At 32.8% G+C, this 16,278-nt stretch overlaps 1 protein-coding gene across 1 annotated transcript in view; it reads right to left on the bottom strand.

The window, feature by feature from the left end:
* The window catches only part of ADGRL3 (adhesion G protein-coupled receptor L3), a 765,791-nt gene that overhangs the window by 483,049 nt on the left and 266,464 nt on the right, over nucleotides 1–16,278 (bottom strand). The window contains exon 3 of the mRNA XM_005868883.2: nucleotides 12,390–12,615. Coding sequence (XP_005868945.1) covers nucleotides 12,390–12,444 — 55 coding nt within the window. The 5' untranslated portion in view covers nucleotides 12,445–12,615. The remainder of the gene's footprint in view (nucleotides 1–12,389; nucleotides 12,616–16,278) is intronic.

Below are 16,278 nucleotides of genomic sequence, written 5' to 3'. Positions count from 1 at the left end.
GGGGGGCAATGGGGGAATAAGGACACATATATAATATCTTAATAAAGAAGAAAATAAAATAAATAAAAAGCCAAGTTAAATATATATATATATTCTTAATGGTATGGAAAGCTGTGCTTTCAGAATGTTGTAAAGTAAACCATTTCTTTAAAAATCTTTATAACTATCATAAGGTGGCACTTTCCCTTAATCCCACTGCCAATTATACTTGATATGTGAAAAAAAATACACATTTTGACAGCGATTTGTCTTTTTAGTGAGTTCCTTTTCTCTATCCTGAAATGATCATAACTGGCATCTCTGAAGATAGTTGAGAAGACTGAAAACTTTTTATCTATATTTTTCTGGTAGTAGAGATTTTCAACTTGCCCATCCCCTCCTCAACACACACAAATGAAAGCAATATGCTGGTTAATAAGGAAGCAGATATGTTAACAAACTCACATGTCAAAATGAATGATTACTTACGTTGTTGGTATATACACAGAGTACGGGTATTATTGGACACATACTTTAAAAAATAGGCATAATGGTTTTTTATGTGTGTGCAGAGGTGGGTATCAATACCGCCCTCTTAAGGACAGCCTGAAACCTATGAAACATCTGACCTATCATAGCTATTCCACCTGCCCTGAGCTGTTGTGTCTAATCTAAAAGGCTCCCTTTTAAGCAAATGCGTAGTGTTCTCTGGAGGGATAGCATCATACCAGGCTGTTGCTTTGAATTTTATGTATTATCTGTCTTCATTATTAAATCATGTGCCCATACGGTTTACATGGTTTCACTATCAAAAGGGAAAAAAACAAACAAAGGATCATTGCTCAATAGTCACCACCATTGTTGATTTGTAACAAGAGCTACAGAAAAGAATAGTCCTGATCTCATTCAGGCAGTGTGGAGAATTACTACTTTCATGGCAACTAAGTGCTTAGAGAGAAGCAGTAATGCATGAAAGCTGACTGTTCATTCTTTTTATAAATATAGATGGTTATTTTTTATTTACATGATCTAATCATATCTGAATCCTTTTCCCATGCCATTTATTATTCTCTAATATAATAAAATTAATCTGTATTAAAATCATCTGAGTCCAACAAAAAAATGAATCATTGTAAGATGTTCTTTTGATTTTGCACATTATTTTATCTTTTCATTTTATCAAAACAATGATTTCTCCAACTTTGCTCGGTGTATTTATCCCCATTGAACTTCACATTAAACTAATAATACCAAAGTGAGGGATACGTTTCACTCATTATTCAAGTTCTTCAAACCTAGGGTGAATAGTGAAGACAGAAATTTTATTGGGCTTATAGTCTAATTAAAAGCAACAGGCTTGCACTCTGAACAGCTTTTTCACACTCTTTAACACTTTTTAAATGCTGATCTAAGCTTAAGATATTCATTAGTAACTCATTAAAGACTTAGTTACAGTCCAGTGGGTGAGTCCGGAATATAATGATGGAATGTGTGTACAAACATATAGGCTCATAATTAGAGAAACTGTCACAATTGGGGATTAAGACTATACAATGCAGTCTTTGAAAAACTCTATGGAGAGTTAGTGACCCCAAGATGGTGTTGTATTTTATATTTTGCTTACTACCCAGGTCATTTGGTTTCTTTTTATTTTATTTTATTTTTTTTAGTTCTAATTCCAAAAGGTATGTTTTAATGACTACATTCTGCCAGGATTATGTGTGAACCTTTCTGTGAGGGCCATTCTACACATTATTTTACTTAATCCTTATACTATAATAAAGTATGCCTAATTACCCCTTTACAATGAAGGAAACTGTGAAACTGGTTAAGGTCATGTATCTTGAAAGCAACAGAACTGGAATTAAACTCAAAAGCTTGAGATCTTTCTTTTCACTCATCAAGACCATGCAAATTAGGATCCTAAAACATTTTAGATTAGACAATGTTGTAAACTTCAGGGCTTCATGTATATATTACTTTCTACATATATTGACATTCTCCTCCATTCCCAGTTTCTTTAACCACAGGAACTATTCAGTATCAACATTTGTAACTTCTTACTTTTATTCACGTTTTCTGTTAAACTTTCCCCTCCAAATGGTAATATTTCAAATACACCTATGTGCCTGAAATAGTGCAATTTTGCTAGAATTCTTGCCATATACAATCTTCTGTTTTCTTCTGATTATCATCTTTGTTTGTAGATACAATGTAAATGGTCAGTAATATACAGTGGGTAGGTTTTATAAAGAGAGGAGGAAATGAATAACTTTCTTGACATGCAATAAAAGGCATCCAATGGTTTGCTGAACATATTAGAAAAACGGTTTATGGAAATAAAAATGAAAGACTCAATATTTATAATGTAATTTGGGCAAAGATACAAAAAAAATGAAAATAAAAGGACTTCCAAAATCTGGAAAAACAAGAATTCAATTGAGAACAAAAATAGAATTGTTTATGGCTACCATAATTAAAGCTTAATGTTCTTTATAATTTTCTTTGGGAGAAGTAATTGTAAGCTACTAGAAGAACCCAGTTAATGTCACTGCTGTACAGTTCATATATAAGAGTAAAGTTCCCATCACTACCACTTACTAGATTTTATCATCTTAATAAAAAACTGAATTAATGAATTATTCTTAGGAACCTCATATATAAGTAAAAGAGGAGGTTGAGTGAAGCTAGGAAAATAGTATATGATTTCAAAATGAATGTAAAATAGATAAGATTTAAATGGGTAAATCAGGCAAAAAGCCTCTCTTAGAATATGTAGTCTAAAGAATTATGTCTAGCCCTGACCAATGTGGCTCAGTTGGTTGGGCAAAATTCTGTACATCAAAAGGTTGCCAGTTTGATTCTGGTCAGGGCACATGCCTAGGTTTTGGCCTTGATCCCAATTAGGGTGTGTACACCACATTCACTCTTTCCCTCTCCCTTCCTCTCTCTTTCAAAATCAATATAAAATCTTAAAAAATAAAGAACTCTTACGTCTAAAGGTATTCTAACAATAATATCATCTAGTCTTTTCTAAAAAGAACATGTAGAACTCACTAATAAAAAATTAAAAATCAGGAAATTGTTGAATAATATTTCTCTAAGTAAGATATACATACAAAGGACCAATGAGCACACGAAAAGAAGCTCAACATCAATACATATTAGAGAAATGCAAATCAAAACCATGAAATTCTACTACATCTAGACTAGGATGGTTAAAACAAAACAGGCAGTAAGTGTGGGTGAGGATGTGGAAAAATGAGAACCCTCTTATTATTGTTGAGACTGTATTACTCTACAACTACTCTGGAAAACATTTTGCAGTTCCTCAAAATGCTAAACATAGTTATCATGTGATTGAGCAATTCCATTCCTAGGTGTGGAAAAGTAAAAATATGTTCACACAAAAGCTTGTAAATGAATTTTCATAACAACATTATGCAGAATAGAGAAAAGGTATAAATAATCCAAATTCCCATAAACTAATAAATATAATATGGCATATTCATACAACAGAATATTATTTGGCAATAAAAAAGAATTTGTTGATACATGGTAAGATATGCATAAATTCTTAAATCATATTAAGTGAAAGAAGCAAATCACACAAAAAATTTAAAAAATTATGATTCAATTTAGGAAAAATGTCCAGAATAGGCAAACCCATAGAGACATAAAGTAGATTAGTGATTGCCAGGGATGGGGCTGAGGGGTACTGGGAGTGAATAATAATGGATATGAGGTTTCCTTTGGAGGATTAATAATATTTTAAAATTTATTGTGGTGATGGTTGCATAACTGTTCATACACTGAAATCCACCGAACTGTACATTTTAAAATGATTAGTTTTATGGTGTTTTTAAAAATGTATTTTTATTGATTTCGGAGCATTTTGCTAAGTGAAATAAGCCAGGCAGTGAAAGAAAAATACCACATGATCTCACTCATTTATGGATAATAAAGAACATTATAACCTGATGAACCAAAAGATAGATACAGAGGCAGAGAAGCATCGAACAGACTGTCAAATTACAGCGGGAAGGCTGGGGAGTGTTGTGGGGGGGGGCAGTAAGAGATCAACCGAAGGACTTGTATGCATGCATATAAGCATAACCAATGGACACAAGGCACTGGGGGGTAAGGGAGCCTGGGGGAAGGCCATCAATGGGGAAAAAAAGGAAACATATGTACTACTATTTGTAATACTTTAAACAATAAAATAAAACTTAAAATATAAATATTAGAGAGGACGGGAGAGGGAGAAAGAGATAGAAACATCAGTGATGAGAGAATCATTAATTGGCTGCCTCCTGCTTGCCCCCTAATGGGGACTGAGCCCACAACCCAGGCATGTGCCCTCACCAGGAATCAACTGTGACCTCCTGGTTCATAGGTTGATGCTCAACCACTGAGCAACACCAGTCATGAAATGGTATATTAAATATATCACAATAAAGCTGTAAAAATTCTACTTATGCACTAAAATATTAGTGTATTAGATCCCTTTTTGTTAAGCTACCTGGTATGTTAAATAAATATCTTCTCCCTTTATCACAAGAGTTCTACACTTTTCAGACTCTTTTATAGGTGTGACTATGAGGCTTAGTGTTTTGTGTGGTTTTTTTTTTTAATAGAAATGGAAACAGAAGTAATGTACACTCCTTCCAAGCATATCTATAAAAACTTTCCAATAGAATCTCCACAGTGCTCGTTGTTCCTTCCTGCTGACTGGAATGGCAATGGCCTCAGAATGACATTGGAAGCCTGATGACATTAGCCTAGATCTCTGAATAACTCTGAGAGCAACAGGAGTACATCCACCCCTGACACACACACTTACCAGAAACCTTTCTTGGAATGTTTGGTGAACAAGTTAATATTCTCTGGAAGCCATTATTAATCATGGAATTTACTGTGACTGCAGCCTAGCTTATCATAATACATTGTTCAAAATGGAGATTAATGTAAATAACTCAAAGTAGTGTGTGTTTCATAACATATATTTTGAAATACACACACACACAATCTGTTTGATGCTAACTCGACTATTTCCTGTTCTAGACACTTGAATTTCTTAGGAGTAATTCCTAGCACACTGAAACACAAATAAATAAACTATAGTGCTGCTTCAGATATCTCACTTCTATAATTGATCAATTTGCTTTATTTTAAGATTTTCTTTAATTATTGCATTTTTACAATATGTATTTTATGATCAATTGGGTAAGTGCCTTCCTATTACTCTTTTCATTTCTTCTAGCTTTTCTCTTGTTTAATATTCAATATATATTTTAGAATATTTTTGTTGAATTTCTACCTAGAAAAGCTCACATTGGTACTATGAATGCATTTGAATAAAAATCTAAAGAAATTAATTTGGAAATATGTGTCAATTTTGCTGTTTTCAGTCTTTTCATATAGGAACTTAGTATATTGCATGTCTTCTTTGATAACTCCTGTAAACTTCCGAGTTTTCTTCTCATACATCCCATATATTTCTTGCTATTTCTTTCTAAGTCATGCATTTCAGTGCCGTTTTGAATCAAATTAACAATGACATGCATGTTACTAAGTTACACAAAGTACTAGTAGGTATGTGTGAATCATACAGCTGAACTCAAATTGATCTCAATTCTGAGAAAGTTTTTACTTCTTGATTATACCATCATACTGCTTAAAATAATAATAATCTTATATTTGAATATCTATTCTTCATATTTTGTTTTCTCCTTTATTATAGTAGCCCAAACTTGCAATTTTTTTTTAAAAAAAGATTCTAGTAATAACAACCATGATGGTATTGACTATTTATGAGCATTCATTTAACATTGTTAATTTATATAGGAAGAAACAATTCTTTTATTTTCCACTTCTCAAGATATTTTCTTCCACAGGTACAGTGATACTGTCAAGTATGTTCATATGCAAGTATGTTCCTTTAAAATGCTATTTGTAATGGTAATATATCAATGACCTTCACTGTTGAGTCATTTTCATATGGTTAGATAAACAATGGTTCCTTCATATGAAACGATATTATAATTTTTTAAAAAAAATAATGAGAGCATACAAATGTCTACATTTTGAGGTTAAGTCAAGTGAAAGGTAAATTTTATTTCTTACATTATTCCAATTTAAAAAATATATGTGCATACATAACATGACAGTAGGGAAATCTAACAAACATTAACATTAAGTACATCACTGGGTCAAGGGATTATTACATTTTTGCTTTCTAATTTAAATTTCTATGAGGAGACTTACTGTGACAATAAAGTAGGTAACCCTGATAATGACAAAGAAATATATGAGACTATGTTCTTGTACCTTACCAGTAAGCTACAACCTTGACTTCAGGACATTCAAATCACCACAAACTATAATATGTGTAGATGAAATAAATATGGAAAGCTTATCAAATGCCACTGTGAAAGCCTATTTTTGTACAAAAACATGTATCTATTACTTTTATACGTACAACTATCATATTTCTCTTGCAAAACCTTAACTAACCTAGCTTATTTGAGCAATCTTTCCTATAAAATAGATATTTTTCTTAGAGAAAGACAATTTTCTATATTTAAAGAAACTAATTCTGCTATAATGGCAATATAGGGGAAATAGAGATTCAAATCAAATAGAAATGTCATTATTAACAAAATTTAAAGACAAGATTATTCATAATCTATAGAAAGATAAACCCTATTCTTTGAATACTAATACAAGAGAAAAAAGACTTTCTGAAATGATTTTTCCCCAGTTCATGTGTTGTCCTTAACTTCACCAAACCACTCAATTTTTCAGTTAAAAAGTAGAGAATGAGCTAATTATGTTTATTAACAGGGCCTTCTTCTTCTAAACTGCCAAATTTTAAAAAAAGGTCATAATACAATGCACAGTCTCTATTTACATGATAAATCAATGAGACTTTCCTATTGCATTTCAATTTTTTAACTGGCCATTAAGGAGTAATTTCCCAATCAGAATGGAGGAAATAAATGCATGAAAAAATGTATCATGGCTACCTATATGAAATTATAAATATACGAGCAGTCTTACATTGAGAATGAGAGTAAAAAGCAATGTAAAAAAAGAGAAAAACAGATAAGTATTTACATATTATATACCTAAAGATTTTTAAATTAATTCAGCCTCAACTATACAACCACCCTTTGCAGCCACAGTCCACCCCATGCCCAAAAATTTTTTAGAAAAGCTATCTAAGATAGGAACCTTACCCGCCCCACCCCCCCAGGCACAATATATAAAATCTGAAGATAAGAAAATACCATTTCACTCTTAAGGTATACACAAGTCATTATGAGTATCACTAAAATAAAATTCACATATAATTTGTTGTGCAAATGTGAAAACAAAAGTCTTTTCAAATTGCTAACTGCATGCTGAGTGTGTAAGAAAGGTTTCTAAACCTATTCTTACAAAGGAAAGCTACCAGCCATGCATATTTGTACTTAACCTTGTAATATCAGAAACGGCATAGTTAATTTACAGCGTATATATTTTGAAATTCAGTACCACGTGGCTATGGAAGATGGTATTGGGTGTGTTGGTAGAAACTTCATATATCAAGACCACAACAAAGGTTTTTCTGTTTAACATAACTGACCATAAAAATAGTGATATTACTGAAAATATTACAAATTACCTAGGCTGGAAAGCATTATAAACACATCAAGGATGATTAATTTCTAAATATAAGAAAGTTAAGCAGAGCTTAGAAGTCAACCTGACTTTTTGCACTTATAAAACATAACTTAATAAAAAGAATTATATGGTGAGATGTTATGTAGTAAAATGTAATTATATCCTTTCTCAAGCTTCACATCTTATTAGAAGTTAAAAAATATATGGACATTATTTTAAATTACTGACACATTAAATAATATTATAACTGTTAAAATAGATTAATTATGAAATGCAAGTTACATAAAAATGTATAGTACTAAATATATAGGCATCTATTGGTTCTTTTGTCCCTACTAAGAACTTTTTATTGTAATTAACTTCTTTGAACATAATCAAAAGCAGGATACCCTGTAAAGTCTATCTATATATATAAAAGGCTAATATGCAAAGTGTCCTCTCGAGAGTTCGACAGGAGACCAGGAGTTAGATCGCTTGCTGTGACGTGAGCTGACCACCAGGGGGCGGCACATAACATGGCAGGCAACCAGCGGTGGGGCACTGAGGGAGCGAGGGAAGGAGGAGGCGGGGAGACAGGGAACCTGATTGGCCCTGCTCGCCAGCCAGGCCTAAGGAACCCTACCCGTGCACGATTTTGTGCACTGGGCCTCTAGTGAATATATAACCACACATAACTTTCACAACCAAAAAATAGGATTACAGGAAAAAGGTAAGCATATGTTGGTTATAGAAAAAAAATACTAAAACCCTATATTTTATGCAAATGTACCATATTGTTTCCCATTACCCGGGGGCTCAATCAACCCTGTTTGTTATCTTTTCAATAAAGACATAATCTGTAAGTACAGTTAAATTAAAATTATATATATACACCAAAATCACCTTCTCAACTGCCAACCCATGTGGCTTGGGTAGTCACACCCTGACCAGATCTCCTAGCCCAGGTCCCACACTGAACTGTGGTGCTCCCCTTTCTGCCAGTTAGCATGAGCCCCGGTGCCCATGTTTATCACTGGATATTGTTCTCTGATCTCATTATTTCTCTCGTTTCCAACCACATGAATAGAAAAGAAAATACTTTAACTTCATGTAATCCTATATTAGTTAACAGCAAAGAACTGGCCATCTGCATTCGCTGCTTCTCTTTACTTCTGCCAGGTCTCATTGCATAATACATAAGGGTTGTATGGCTGCACAGGAAGGGCATACAGTCATGGAAAACGGAAATACAGAGGCACATAAAGACATAGAGTATGGACAGATAAACAAAGAACTACAGACATTTCCTAATTTCAAAGTATTGTGTATGTATATACATAATGTGGCTATACTGATTAATTTTATTTTCCTGTATAAAATATTGGCATAACTTTCTAGGATGATGGGCAGGTCATTCAACTAATGTCAATATTATTCAGAATTAATTCTTTAGCTTGGTTTCTAATTTTACCCATGTAAAGGTCATGCAAAAATGCATCATATACTACCATTTATATATCACTACCACTGACAATTATATACTAGAATCACTGACAGTTATATACTATAATTATATTTTTATATACTGACATTATATACTAAGCTTTGATATATATCAATTTAATAACAATGATGTTCAGAGAGTAGTATTAAGAAATTTCTGGCAAAACCTGAATACTGAGGTTTAAGCAGAAGATTTATTTCTATTCTCAAGGCAAGAATAAGGATAATTATGCATTTTCCTTATCAAACCTTCAAAGGATTCCCTCTATTTCAAGCTAGTTTAAGAGTAGAAAAATCAAATACAAGAAAGATTTACCAAATACCTGCACTACGTTAGAAGCACTATATTATTCTATCCATTCTTAAAATAACTCTGCATGGAATAAGTGTTTATTCTTTCGGATGAAAAGTAGACTTAATACATTTTTAAGTTTCTGTAAGCTCCTTGAGGGAAGTATTAAGAATCTTTTTTGCTCACTGCCATATTTTTAACTGCTAGCACAGTTTTATGACTCCAAGTAGGTAATAAATGATATTTGCTAACTAGTTTACCAAGTAATAGAGTTACAGAGCTAGTAGACAGTAGAGCTAGAATATTATCTCAGGTTTGTCAGATTTCAAACCTCAGTCAGTCTGTGTCCAGACCATAGTAGAGGCAGGTGATCTGCATTCTGCCTCATCTCTCCCAATGCCAGGAGAGCTGAGATGGGATCCTATATTGGGAAGAACGGCCTTGATAGAAATTGATCATCTTACTGGCAGTAATACCAGAGCTCAAGAAACCAGGTCCCCTCTGAGTCTCATAATAACTTGTGTAACATTAGTCAAGTTCCTTTACCACTCAAAATTCAATGTTTGTACCATAAATATTTAACGATAAAGATTATAATAAATATTGTTAAACCCACAAGAATATCGTGATTAATTGTACCAAATATATCTGAAGTGTATAGCTATAAAATCAATAGTTAACATTGTTATTTGCTCAAGAGAAAAGAATTGAGACTCAGGTCATACCCAGAAAAGTTAATTCTCCGCGGACATGAGGGCAAATGAAGCTGGGCCTCATAACAGTAGGCGAGGAAATGTTGTCAGGGGATGTCTGGGGGGAAAGGTACTTCTATAACTGTGACATCCATTTTAAGCCACTCCTCTATGGTGTTGAGTTATGTGCTATTGCTTTAAGCCAGGATTGGTAGAGGCTGTAAAAATGTCTACTGAGTAGACCTCGGCCCTGGTGAACAGTTACTGCATGCCTCTGTTGATGAGTAAGCGGGTTCTAAATGGCTATTCATGTGAAGACCTGGATTTATAAGTCAGAAGTGGCACCACAGTGGAGGCGCCTCCTATAGAAGGTAGACAAGACTGACCTGAATTTTCTCTGGTGCAAGTTTTAGAATACCTAACCATGGCAATAAGGATAAAGTTTATAATTTGAAAGCTTCCATATTGTTTAGCTTTATGTGATTCAAAGAAAAGAAAATAGAAAGGAGTTCACATAAAATGGAAAGGATTACTTAACTTTTTAGCCTAAAATAGTTGATATACCAGGTCAATTTTTTATGTGCCCAACTAGGGGTATTTCTCAGAGTTACCTAGAGATTTTGTGTGTGTGTGTGTGTGTGTGTGTGTGTGTGTGTGTGTGTGTTTGTGTGTGTTTCCTCTGAGCATCAACATCAAATGGAATAGTTCTCATGTTAAAATAATAATGCCTGGTTGTTACAATTTACTAGAACCAAAACTGGAGGGACAGATAGTGTGATGAAGGCAATTAACATGTTCAACCACTTAATATTCATCATGCACTATGCTAGATTCACATATGCTATTTATTCAATCCTCAAAAGAACCGTATGAGTGAGGTATTTTTATAACTTAAAAAACCTAACTAGACTCATCCTGAGATATATAATGAGAAAAGCACTTGTTTAAAGTGACAAGTCTTTGTCCCATATCACAAATGTCACATATGCCCAAGTATGTGGAATGTTTAAGTACTGCATCAGTATATGAATTAAAGAAACACTTTGAAATTTTTTGACAAAATTTATATTATGTTTGGTTATATAATTTTACTTTCTTTTTTGTTATATATAATTGTTAAATCAGGGGAACTTTGGAGAAAACTTTTATCCATTCTTATAATGACAGCAGAATGCAATCCAATTTGAAACTTAGGACATGGGCCAGATTTGGAATTGCATCATTCATGAACTACAGCAGATTTCATAATCAATTAAAAACCAAAAGTGAGTGAAAGAGGCTGAAAATTCATTTCAGTTGCTTGATATATTGTAGTATGCTGAGACCTCCTAAGCACTGGCAAATATAACTGTGTCCCCTTTTCTTTGCTATAATTGCCATTAGCATATGAAATAGTGTCTGCACGACACCATTTTTATCTTAGTGCAAAACAAGGGTAATTAGTAAGAAACTTTAAATTATGAAAAAGGAACATACATATAGACTTCAACTTGCCAGGGTTTATTGAGATTCAGTGAACATTATATACTGAGTTGTATAGAAATTGTCTTGCTTACTTATTGAATATTTATATGTTTTATAAAATGTCCAAAGGTATGTAATTTCTTACATATTTGTGTTATCAATACAAAGATGTTTAAATGAACAAGTACATATTCTTTTATGAGTATATTCACATGTTTCTATAAAATGACTTTTCTGCATATGTTCACATTATTTTGATGTTGTTTTTTCCCCTATTTTGATTTGAAAGTTATATGACAAAAACAATTTTCCTTTAATGAAAAGTTTAGTTTTTTGTCCTGTGTATTAAAGTTTAAACAGAGTAGTAAACACTAACAAACAAATGATTGCTTAGTTTGAGAAATCAGATTTGGGGAGGGTGTTTTCTTTCAAATGCAAATACTTACTATATTAAAATTATTTTGATTACAAAAATATGTAAACCAAAAAATTCACAATAAGTGATATAGTTAAGGAGTCAGCTGATTTTCCCTAAGTGTGGTAAAAAATAAAGACTAAAACATGCAAAGTTGTTTTTTAAGCAAACAAAAACTTTGGTTATACATACATTCTAAAAGGTACCTTAAGAAATAAAATTCTAACTCATATTTATTGCAGCTTAAGGCACACATATGACCTTTTACTCTTACTTCTATTAATATATGTAGTCAAAAGCTGCTAAATCTTAGAGCAAAGATGGAAAGGAAAGGGACTAGTATAAATAACTGAGACAACATTAAGCATCACACAAAGAAACAAATTAAAGGTCTTACCATGGGCTATGGGTGCTAAAAGCATCATGAAGACTAGTAGCTGTGATGGCCACATGATTGTGAAGTCAGGCGTGAGTGCCTCAAGAGTGAATGTTTCACACGGGAATCACAATAAGTGTTTCTGGTTCCTCTTCTGTACTCCAAGACCGATGATTAAAAAGAAAAAGTAAAAACCCAAAAAGAAATATTCCTCAAAACAGAAATACCAATATCCCCAATTCGAATCCTGCAAACAAGAAAAAAAAAGTTATCAAATACAGGTTTTCTTAACTCTTTGAAAGTTTATTTCCTGACTAAAATATCTCTTATACCTCGTCATTTCATTTTAATGAGTACAGGATTCATATATAAAAACGAGTAACCTAAAGGACAATATTTATGCATGTATTATCAGTATTTAATCTCTAGACCTCAAAAAAACTGAAATAAATAATTCAGCATTACTGGAAAAAAATAATATAAATATACTATGTTATTTTTATAATAATTAACTAAGTTTGGCACTTACTATGTATAAAATATTTTCCACAAATACAATTTTTATTAACTTTACTATAAAAATTCATTCATTATCATTGCTGTGGGATTGAAATTAAAATAGTTAAGTGTATGAGTTTTACTTTCATTTTAGCCCCTGATATTCATTCAGAAATTATTCTACATGTTACCTGCATAGCTATTCTAAGCATCTTTGTAAGTAAACTTGTGAAGATCATAGATTTTTGTTAATTAATTGTGCTCAAACATATTTAATTCAGTCAACAGAGTTTTATAAAATACCCACTAAACTACAAAGCACTGGACTAGGAAAACAGAAATAGAATACTGAATAAAACATACTACCTATTTTCCAGGATCTTACAGCTTAAGATGAACAATCTTGCTTAAAAGGGTTAAATACATTTATGGGGGACATTTAAAAAGTCATTTAGTGAATCAAACTGATTTAGCTGCTTCAGCTTATATATGCACAGATTTATCTTACAGAGCAAAAATATGAAGGGAACATGACCCACATTTTGATAATTCTGTCTTTCATGTTCAGCACCTTTAAAATTGATCAATCTCCAAAATTTACAGGAAATTCATACAACTTAACAAAAGGAAGATAAACAAGCCAATCAAAAAATGGGCAAAGGACCTAAATAGACACTTCTCGAAAGAGGACATTCAGAAAGCCAAGAGACATATGAAAACATGCTCAAAGTCACTAATCATCCGAGAGATGCAAATCACAACAACAATGAGGTACCATCTCACACCTGTCAGAATGGCCATCATCAACAAATCAACAAACAAGTGCTGGCGAGGATGCAGAGAAAAGGAAACCTTCATACACTGCTGGTGGGAATGAAGACTGGTGCAGCCACTGTGGAAAACATTATGGAGTTTCCTCAAGAAGTGAAAAATGGAACTCCCATTTGACCCAGTAATCCCACTTCTAGGAATATATCCCAAGAAATCAGAAACACCAATCAGAAAAGATATATGCACCCCTATGTTCATAGCAGCACAATTTACCATAGCTAAGATTTGGATACAACTAATTCCCCATCAGCAGATGAGTGGATTAAAAAACTGTGGTACATCTATACAATGGAATACTATGCTGCTATAAAAAGAAGGAACTTTTACCATTTGCAACAGCATGGATGAACCTGGAGAGCATTATGCTAAGTGAAATAAGCCAGTCGGACAAAGATAAATATCACATGATCGCACTCATTTATGAAATATAAATAACAATATAAACTGATGAACAAAAATAGATCCAGACACAAGGTAACAATGAAGAGACTGTCCAACCTCAGAAAGAAGGCAGGGGAGGGGGGTGTAGAGATCAACCAAAGGACTTGTATTAGCATAACCAATGGACACAGACACTGGGGTGGTGGGGGCTTGTCCTGGGGAATGGGAGTCACGGGGGTGGGGGTCAATCAGGGAAAAAGAAAACATATGTAATACTTTAAGCAATAAAAAAAATGATCAATCAATAGAAACTGCATATCTCTCTCTCACTGTATTCTGGTGATTAATATATATGTAATATAATTTCATATTTGAGTATGAATTTAATTTTTTCTGGGAATGGACATTCAAAATAGAGACAGTTTACTGAAGACTGTATTATAATCCTCATTTTTCCAAAATAAATTCCAAAATACTCTGAAGTACTTGCCTTGGTTATAAGGCAAAATTACACAAATTTATCTGAATTTTTGGCACTATTATTTATAGCATGATAACTATAACCTTGGGCTAGTCATTTAAGCCCCCAGGGCCTTGGTTTCCTATCAGTTAATAGGGGAAAGTGTTACTACTTCATTCATATGGTTATGTGAACATTAAATGAGCTATAACTTGTAACTTTTAGTTATATGAAATACATTAAAATATGTATTGCCCAGAAGAGTGTCTGGCATGTAATAAGTGCTATATGTCTTTCATTAGTTTCAATTTTATCCTTTTAACACGACTGTGTAAGAAGCAAGATCATTTAGCTAAAGAATATTTCCTGAGTCACTAGTGTATAGATGGGTGCCAAAAATACTACATTTGGACATAACATATAAAAATTTTATGCTTAATCTCACAAATATTATAAAACAAAATGAAGCTTATAATAGACAATCTCATAGTATTTTCCTCTTACAAATAGGAAAAGCATTGACGGGAGGAAAATGTGGTTCAGATAAAACAGAAACTGTGAAAAGGGATCATGGGCAACATTTTCATTTCATTTTCATTCATTGATACTTTGAGTTCCAAAAAACATTCAGAAGTGTATAACTCTTTTCTAAAATAAATTTTAAAAGAAATTGCTAATTTATTTTTTTTTTCAAAATCATTTTTTTAAAAATATTTTTTATTGATTTCAGAGAGGAAGGGAGAGGGGAGAGAGAGATAGAAACATCAATGATGAGAGAGAATAATTGACTGGCTGCCTACTGGGGATAGAGCCAACAACTGGGGATAGGGCATGTCCCCAGGGAACTTTCATTTCACAGGCCTATGCTTTATCCATTGAGACAAATGTGTTAGGGCTCAAAATTAATTTTTGAAAAGAGTCCAGAGGCATGGATGCATGGAAAAGACTGATAGACCTGAGAGGGGAGGGGAGTGGAGGGAAGTAGGAACAGGGAGAGGTTAGCCAAAGAACATATATGCATATATGCATAGCCCATGGACACAGACAATAGTATGGTGAAAGCCTGGGTTAGGGCAGGAGCTGGGTAGAGGGGACGCAAAGTGGGGGATATAGGGACATGTGTAATACAGTCAACAATAAATAAAAAAATTAAATTATATTATTTAACATGCACGAGATAAATAATGGATATTTTAAAAAGAATACATAAATTGATTGATAGATCAACAAGCAAACCAATACACCCCAACCTCAACATTCAGTTATTGTGGTTTACTTTTCTATGACCACTGGGTTTATGAGTGTCAAAAATTGGTATCAGTGAATGTGTGTATCCACACAGACCCATACAAAAAAAAATACATAAATAAGAGAAATACATACAGAACTATTTAGCTACTGGAAAAAAACTATGCTTAGCTATTCAGGTAAATTATTTATCTCTATTTCAAACATATATACTAAGTTTCTTGAAAATGCAAATAAAGTAGAAGATGTTTTCTCACACTATAGTATAAAAAACACAACACAGGAAATGAAGTTACATAAAGAAGAGAAAAATTAACATTTTTTTTTAGTTACATGAAGAAGAAAATAATATTTCTTTAGCTTCTTGTGCCAACCAATGTTCTAGAAATTAAACAATTTTCTGATTTAATTCTCAATAGAAATCTTTATTTTGTATTTATTTTTAATCCTTACTAAGAATGTTTTTTTAATTGATTTTAGAGAAAAGTACAA

Source organism: Myotis brandtii, unplaced genomic scaffold (genome assembly GCF_000412655.1).
Source record: "Myotis brandtii unplaced genomic scaffold, ASM41265v1 scaffold28, whole genome shotgun sequence".
Lineage (NCBI taxonomy): Eukaryota > Metazoa > Chordata > Mammalia > Chiroptera > Vespertilionidae > Myotis > Myotis brandtii.
The sequence above is the reverse complement of the archived record's forward strand: the minus strand, read 5'-3'. Positions and strand labels throughout refer to the sequence as shown.